Here is a 7563-nt window from a genome sequence, read left to right as displayed (position 1 = left end):
TTGACCAAAAGGACCTTGAACCGCACAGGAAACCGTTAAACACTTTCTTTCAGGATTAATGTACATAAAGCACACAAATAGGTCCTGACAGGCCACTTGCGCAGCGGGTACCCTTGAGGCTGAATGTATCTGCCCAGTCATTGGATAGCACAGTGTATTTTAAACCGAACTAAAATGGGTTTTAGGAGCTACAGACTGCTGTTTAATTGTGAGCCACAAGTTCAGCCATTAGTGTGGCAGCTTCCTAGCTTTGCAGTATGCGGCAGTCGGGTATGCATATATCTGTACACCTATTCGGCATTGCAACTGCCGCGTCTGTGCCGCAAAATTCTGCGAAGTTCTGAAGATGGTGCAAGCTAATCCCGATAGTTAAAAGTGCGTAACAGGTCCATAAAGTTGCCCTGCTAGCATGTTTACATCTTATTGAATATGAATACTGGAAAACGTTGGCTTGTACCACGGCGTAAGAAAATTCTTACTTACACCGTGGTTTGGACTCTTCTGCGCTGTGTAGCTAGTTACCTGGAATCTGTCAAGCTTATTTCGCTATTTCCTTGGCCTGACTGTCCCAGCGTGGGCGCGGCCCGCTGCGCGTTGAGTCGTGTACCTCAGGACTTGCAATAAAATTTCGCATCCATCCATTTGCTAGCTGGCAGAGCTAAGAAAGGTGTGCTAACATGCACGACTTGAAATAAGCACAAGAGTTTGAAGGCTAGGAAAAAAAGAAGCGTTGATGACACCCCCTCAAAGTCGCCTCTTTGCCCGACTTCTCATTTTGGAGCCGAGAACCTTTTTGTGCTCGGCCACATCGTCGTGTGCAGCTGTTCTGTGCTGTATCAACGAGGAATATTACGTCAGCTGTACAAAGCATCTGGTAATCTTGTGACCGTCAGTCTTCCAGCGTCAATGCACCCTAGAATGGCATGGGACTTCAGAAACTCTTCAAAACACATCCTAAATTGGCATTCTCTAAAACAGCTACATTTTAGACGGAAGCTTTCCGGGCTAATTTCACAGAATGCAGTCGAGGCTAAGTGATGGACCCATTCTGATAACCAACATTTAATGAATGCCCTCACAGAGTTATTAATCTGTGGGTCTATGCCACATCACGGAATACTATTTGAAAAAGAGTGCTTTCCATTGGTCATACCGATGTACGTCGGGGCCCCTACATGCGTGTCAGTGGTCTCGGCAGGCCTGCAGGTCTTGGTAGGCCTAGAAAGAAGCCAGAACAGGACATTGATAATCGCCCTCGGATATAAACTGATACAGAGTGTTAATGCGGGCTTGTTGGTACATACTGAACTACGGATAATCAGCGCCACAACGGGACAAGGAAAGAAAGGACAGGACCAAGCGCTGACTGAAAACGACTTTTTTTCGCCGCAGCGGAATATATACTCTAGGAAAAAGGAATACAATGACAAAAATATGTGATGATAGCTGTTTTACATGCGCGAAGATTACATTCAATGGTCTAGATAATCACGCTCTTTCTTGAGCAGAACCAGTGCAGCAGGGAAATCTATGAGGCCCATGTGATCCACACGCGCAATGAATCATCTGTTAGCATGGCTTCCATAGACCCAACTTGCCTTAGCCTCGTCAAGCCATGTTAAGCTTAGATGAACCTAGCTAAACCATGGTAAGTAAAGCCGAACCTAATTAAGCCTAGCTAAGCCTGGTATCGCCTAATAAAGCCAAGCATAAGGAATTTTGAGTAAGCCAACATAAAGCCAAGCATAAGGAATTTTGAGTAAGCCAACATTATTAAGCCTAGCCGAGCTTGCCGTTGCCATGTTAAGCCAAGTTCCGCTTAAATGAGCCCAGTTGAGTGAAGGTAAGTATCGCCAAAATGTAATTAAGCATATATGAGCATGGCATATCCTAATTCAGCCGAGCATGGTTGTCTAAATAAGTCTTGCCCAATTCTGGCCAATCAATCCAAGTCAAATTCCCCATGAGTCCAGAGAAGCCAAGCTCAGGAAGGTGCTAATTACTCCTGACCGAGATAAGCCTTACTAAGCTCAGTAAACTTTATTTATTGCTAATTAGGCCTAATACCAATTAGGACTAATAAGTAGCCTGAAATCGAACCAAACTAGATACCAGAGTTTCATGTTTCATATTTATGCTAATTTCTTCGGATTAACCTAATTAAGCGGAACCAATGTAAGTAGAAATAAATCTGATCAAGCATAGTTGAGCATGGTAACGGTTAATCAATCCGAGAATAATTAAATTCAATTAGGCCGCATCTAAGTAATCCATACTAATGCATGCAATGCAACTAGAATTCCCAATGAAGCTAGGCAAGCCAAGCTGACGAAGATGCTAATTCTCACTGACCGAGTCGAGAGTAATTAAGCTGAATTACGCCTCCTTTGAGCTAATTAAGACTAAGAATAATTACGACTCACTATATAGGTTGTGTGAGATCGAACCGAACACAACGGAGATACCTGAGTTTCATGTGACTTGTAACCCTAAGTATAGACAAATCTAATAAAGCATTGATTCAGCATTATTCATTGACAAATTTGATTAAGCATTGATTGAAATCTGATTAAGCAGTGATTAAGCATTGACAAATCTGTTTAAAGAAATCTGAATAAACTCAAGTATTTCGGGTGTTTGGTTGGATTTTACACAACTTTAACCATCCCAATTATATTAGACTAATTAGCGTGAACGAGGCTTAATCGAGCCTAATTGCGCTCGGCTCAGTCAGTGAGAATTAGCATCTTCGTGAGCTTGGCTTCACTAGGTTCATTAGGAATTCGACTTGCATTACATGCATTAGTCTGGATTAATTTGATGCGGCCTAATTGAGTTTAATTATGCTCAGATTGATTAGGCGATGCCATGCTCAACTATGCTTAATCAGATTTATTTTTACTTACATTGGTTCCGCTTAATTAGCTTAATTACAAGAAATTAGTATAAACATGCAACATGAAACTCTGGTATCTAGGATAGGTTTGGTTCGATTTCGGGCTACTTATTAGTTCTAGTTGGTATTAGTGCTAATTGTTGAAGTCGTCAGGGACGAGCGAGAAGGCAGAAGGCTGAGTTACGTGGACACAGGTTTATTCCAAACGGCGTTCTAGCCTAGGAGCCAAGCCACGCGCCACGCGCACCTGGACCACACGCTGTCCCCAGCTTCGCCTGGCTTTTTCTAGATGGCAGCGTCTACAACATCTCCCAATGCAATCAAGCGAAGTTCGCTGCAGCAGGCGGCTTCACGCACCTGCCACTTCTGGTATGCCCGTGGGAAGTGTCCTGGCAACGCGAGCGAGTGTCTATAGCACAATCACTGGTACTGGCGCTATCTGCGTTGTTGTGACTTCAGGAATACGGAACTAGCTGCGTCCGGTTTCTACGTACAGCACCAGTGTCGGTGTTGACCCAATAAGATCGAGACTCATCGGCTGGAGCTTGTACTGCCCCTTTGCTCTTGAGGTCTGTCACCCACACGGCATCTCCATAATGAAGTTCCGGCAAGTCGCGGACTCCGTGACGTCTGTCGAAGTCTTTCCTTTGACGTTTTCTGTATCTTTCCTCAAAATTCCGAAGGCTGCCTTGATCTGGCAATTGGGGTGTCAGCTTGGTGGAACAAAGAGGAAGGCTGTATCTCAGCCGACGACCCATGAGCAGTTCGGCAGGGCTATATCCATTCTTCAAAGGAGTCGACCTGTAAGCTAGAAGTGTCAGGTAAGTGTCCTTGGTCTTCGTCATGGATGTCTTGATGCTTTTCACTGCAGCCTCTGCAAGTACATTACTTTGAGGATAGTGAGGGCTAGATGTAATGTGCTTGAAACCATAGTCTTGGGCGAAGAGTGAAAACTCAGTCGACGAAAACTGCGGGCCATTGTCGGAAACCACTTCCTCGGGAATTCCGTGGCGTGCAAAAACTTACTTGCAGTGGTTGACTACGGCTGCGGAAGTGAGCTTCTCAAGTCGAACTAGTTCGGGGTATCTTGAATAATAGTCTGTAGCTATCAACCACCACTGGTTCTTGAAGTGAAACAAATCCATCGAAATGCGTTGCCAAGGCCTCTCAGGGAATTCGGAGCTTATTAGTGGCATTTTCCGCTTGACTCTTGTTTCGATGCATTGCTGACATCGCTTCACCAGGGACGAGACGTCAGATCCTATGGTGGGCCACCAGACACAGTCTCTGGCTCGAGCAAATGTCTTTGTTATGCCAAAGTGTCCTTCGTGCAAGAGTCGTAGGATTTCTTTTCGGCATGAGTCGGGGACGACAACTCGCGAGGCGTAGAGGAGTAAATCATTCTCGACAGTGAGCTGGTGTCGGTGGTCGTAGAAGGGTTTTAGGTCAAGTCCTAAGTCTCTCCTGGAAGGCCATTCTTTCTCGCACAGCAGACGAAGTTGTGTGCAAACAGGGTCTGCTTGTTGGGATGCCTTTAACCATTGTAAGCAATGTTGCTTTATGGGAATAGAGGTTGTCATAGAGCGCAGGAAAGCTTCAACGCTTTCTTTGAGCTCGCTGTCTCCCGTCTCTCGCAGAGGCGCTCTCGAAAGTGCACCTGCTGCTAGAAGTTCTTTGCCTGGAACGTATGCAACCTCATATCGATACCGCATCATTCTCATATTTAGCCGCTGTAATCTAGGCGTCAAGTCGTCAAGACTCTTCGAAGTGAAGATTGGAACCAACGGCTTGTGATCCGTCTCAAGCTTGAACAGCTTGCCAACAAGGTAATCGCTGAATTTATCGCATGCCCAGACTAAAGCAAGAGCCTCGTTTTCCATCTGAGCGCAACGCTTCTCGGTTTCTAAGAGCAACCTCGAGGCATAAGCGATGATATAAAACTTGCCATTCGTTTGCTTCTGCCGGATTAATGCTCCCAGTCCGAAGGATGATGCGTCGGCGGTTATGACTGTTTCTTTTGATGGGTCGTAGACTCCAAGGACAGGACGAGATGAGAGCACCGACTTCCACATGTTGAATGCCTGCTCTTGTGGAGCACTCCAAGCAAATTCTTGCTTTTTTGACAACAGTAGTGTGAGTGGCTGCAGAATATCAGAGAGATTGGTAACGAATCTCGCAAGGTATGTTGCCATTCTGAGAACTCTCTGCAGCTCGGTCCTACTTTTGGGACTCTCCATTTTCAGTATGGCTTCAGCCTTCTTTTCTTCGGGTCTTATTCCGTCTTCATCGAGCCAGTGTCCAAGGAATGTAAGGCGTTGAACATTAAACACGCACTTGCTGTCGTTCAGTGTCACTCCAGCCTTTGCAAGTGCCTGCAGCACGTTTCGGAGTGTCTCATTGTGCTCATGGCTGTTGGAACCACAGATGAGGATGTCGTCCATGTGACAGACAACTCGACTGATGCCTTGTAAAATGTACGCCTTCTGCTTCTGGAAGTGTTCAGGAGCTGACGCAATGCCAAATGGTAGTCGGTTGAAGTAGAAGCGCCCAAAAGGTGAGATGAAGGTGGTGAGTTTCCTTGATTCTTCACAAAGTAGAATTTGCCAAAATCCAGAGTTGGCATCGAGTTTGGAGAACACCTTAGCTCCATGAAGAAGTCCGAGAGTGTGCTCCACGGAAGGAACAGGATGCCATTTTCTGAGAACGTGGCGGTTCAGCTCTGTAAAGTCGACGCATATTCTCACGTCTCCGGAGGGCTTTGGGACGACTACCATTGGTGCACACCACTCGGTCGGCTCATCAACAGGTGATATGACACCGAGTTTCTGCATCCTTTGAAGTTCCAACTTTGTCTTCTCGTACAATGGAATTGGGATGCGCCTCGGGGAGCTGAGTGCGAAAGGTTTTGCTCCTGGTTGAAGCTGAATCCTGTGTTCCTTGAGCAGCTTGCCGAGTCCTTGGAACACCGCTGGAAATTCTTCTTTCGGGTTCACTTTGTCGGCAATGGCGTTTACGAAGGTCAGCATCTGTAGCTTTTTGATGGCTGGCTTGCCTAGCAACGGAGTGCAGATCTGATGTAGGACGTATATCTCCTGTGTAGTCGCGTGGTTGCGGTAGATGAGCTGGAGTTGTGCCACTCCTGCTGCTGGAAGAAGCTTTCCATGTGGGCCATGCAGCTGACGAGGAGGAGCTGATAGAAGCGGCCTGTCCTTGAGCGTCTGGAATACGTGCGTCGGGAGGACGGTTTCGTCGCCACCAGTGTCAATTTTGAAGTCTACTGGCTGGCCTTGAACCAAGACTGTTGCTTCCCAGTTTCCAGCATCCGTCGTCTTGACTGCTCCAAGAAATCCTACTTCTAAAGTTCCGTGCTCGGTTTCGACAAAATGGAGGCGTCGCGACATGCATACGGAGGCATAGTGACCTTTCTTCCGGCAATTCCTGCAGACTTCCGAGCGTGCTGGGCAGAGAGTGCGAGGGTGACGCTCTTGACCACACCAACGGCACGGTTTCTGCTCTCTGTTTTTACCGGAGGATGAAGATGGCTTGCTTGCCCCGCGTAGATAACTGCCACTTTTGTCTTGCATTGAAGCACGTCGACTGGTCTGCGCACCGGATGCAACTTTGTTCAAAGATGGCCCTTCCTGGTGTAGCTCCGCGTGTTGCTTATGGACACTCTCGATCTGGCGGACGGAATCGAGAGCCTTTTGTAGTGTGAGCTCTGCGTCGAGCTGTAACCTGGCGGATAGCTGCTTGTCTTTTATCCCAACCACGAGGGAGCCGCGCACGAACTCCTCTCGAAGAGCTCCGAACTCGCAATCTTTCGAAAGCGTGTGAAGCGCAGTGACGAAATCTTCGGCCGACTCACCATCTTGTTGCAGTCTGGTGTTGAATCTGGCTCGTTCGAAGATTACGTTGCGTCGCGGAATAAAATACTTGTCAAACTGCTCCATGACGGCGTCGAATTTCTTGGAGTTCTCTTCAGATAAAGCGAAGGTGGCGTAGATTTCCTCGGCTTCCTCACCCATGATGTAGAGTAGGGCGTCTACTTGATGTTGCTCGGGCTTCACGCACAAGCCTGAAGAGGTTCGGAAACGTTCAAAGCGCTGTTTCCACTTCGGCCACTCGTTCGGCGACGAAAAGTTGAAGGCGTCCGGCGCTTGAATAACGAATGACGCCATGACCGTTGCTTTCTTGCTTGCGGCGTCCTTCGCAAGGATGATGACTAGAAGCCGATGTCCACTGGTAGCACCTGTTCTTCTGACACCATGTTGAAGTCGTCAGGGACGAGCGAGAAGGCAGGAGGCTGAGTTACGTAGCCATGGTTTATTCCAAACGGTGTTCTAGCCTAGGAGCCAAGCCACGCGCCACGCGCACCTCGAGCACACGCTGTCCCCAGCTTCGCCTGGCTTTTTCTAGATGGCAGCATCTACAACACTAATGAGCCATAAATAATGTTTATTGAGCTTAGTAAGGCTGGCCTCGGTCAGGAGTAATTAGCGTCTTCCTGAGCTTGGCTTCTCTGGACTCATGGGGAATTTGACTTGGATATATTGGCCAGAATTGGGCATGACTTATTTAGACAATCATACTCGACCTAATTAGGCTATACCATGTTCATATATGCTTAATTACATTTGGCTATACTTACCTTGACTCAACCGAGCTCA

At 47.2% G+C, this 7563-nt stretch overlaps 1 protein-coding gene across 1 annotated transcript; it reads right to left on the bottom strand.

Annotated features, from left to right (window-relative positions):
- Positions 1 to 1182: 1182 nt before the first annotated feature.
- On the bottom strand, positions 1183 to 7074 carry LOC119376827 (uncharacterized protein K02A2.6-like). Its single transcript, XM_037646523.1, has 3 exons — positions 4842 to 7074; positions 3391 to 3770; positions 1183 to 1218 (listed from the first exon to the last, which is right to left on the bottom strand). Exons 1-3 carry the CDS (start codon positions 7072 to 7074, stop codon positions 1183 to 1185), a joined length of 2649 nt encoding a protein of 882 aa, XP_037502451.1.
- Positions 7075 to 7563: the final 489 nt, after the last annotated feature.

Source organism: Rhipicephalus sanguineus, unplaced genomic scaffold (assembly GCF_013339695.2).
Source record: "Rhipicephalus sanguineus isolate Rsan-2018 unplaced genomic scaffold, BIME_Rsan_1.4 Seq2391, whole genome shotgun sequence".
In the NCBI taxonomy this organism is placed as follows: Eukaryota; Metazoa; Arthropoda; class Arachnida; order Ixodida; family Ixodidae; genus Rhipicephalus; species Rhipicephalus sanguineus.
Note: the sequence above shows the minus strand (reverse complement) of the source record. Positions and strands in the feature narration are given on the sequence as shown.

Coding starts and splice junctions, on each gene's coding strand:
- LOC119376827 (XM_037646523.1), bottom strand. CDS start 7,074: ATGGCGTCATTCGTTATTCAAGCGCCGGACGCCTTCAACTTTTCGTCG. Junction 3,771..4,841: donor CCGGCAGAAGCAAACGAATG/GCAAGTTTTATA, acceptor ATGTACTTGCAG/AGGCTGCAGTGAAAAGCATC. Junction 1,219..3,390: donor TCAACACCGACACTGGTGCT/GTACGTAGAAAC, acceptor GCTTCTTTCTAG/GCCTACCAAGACCTGCAGGC.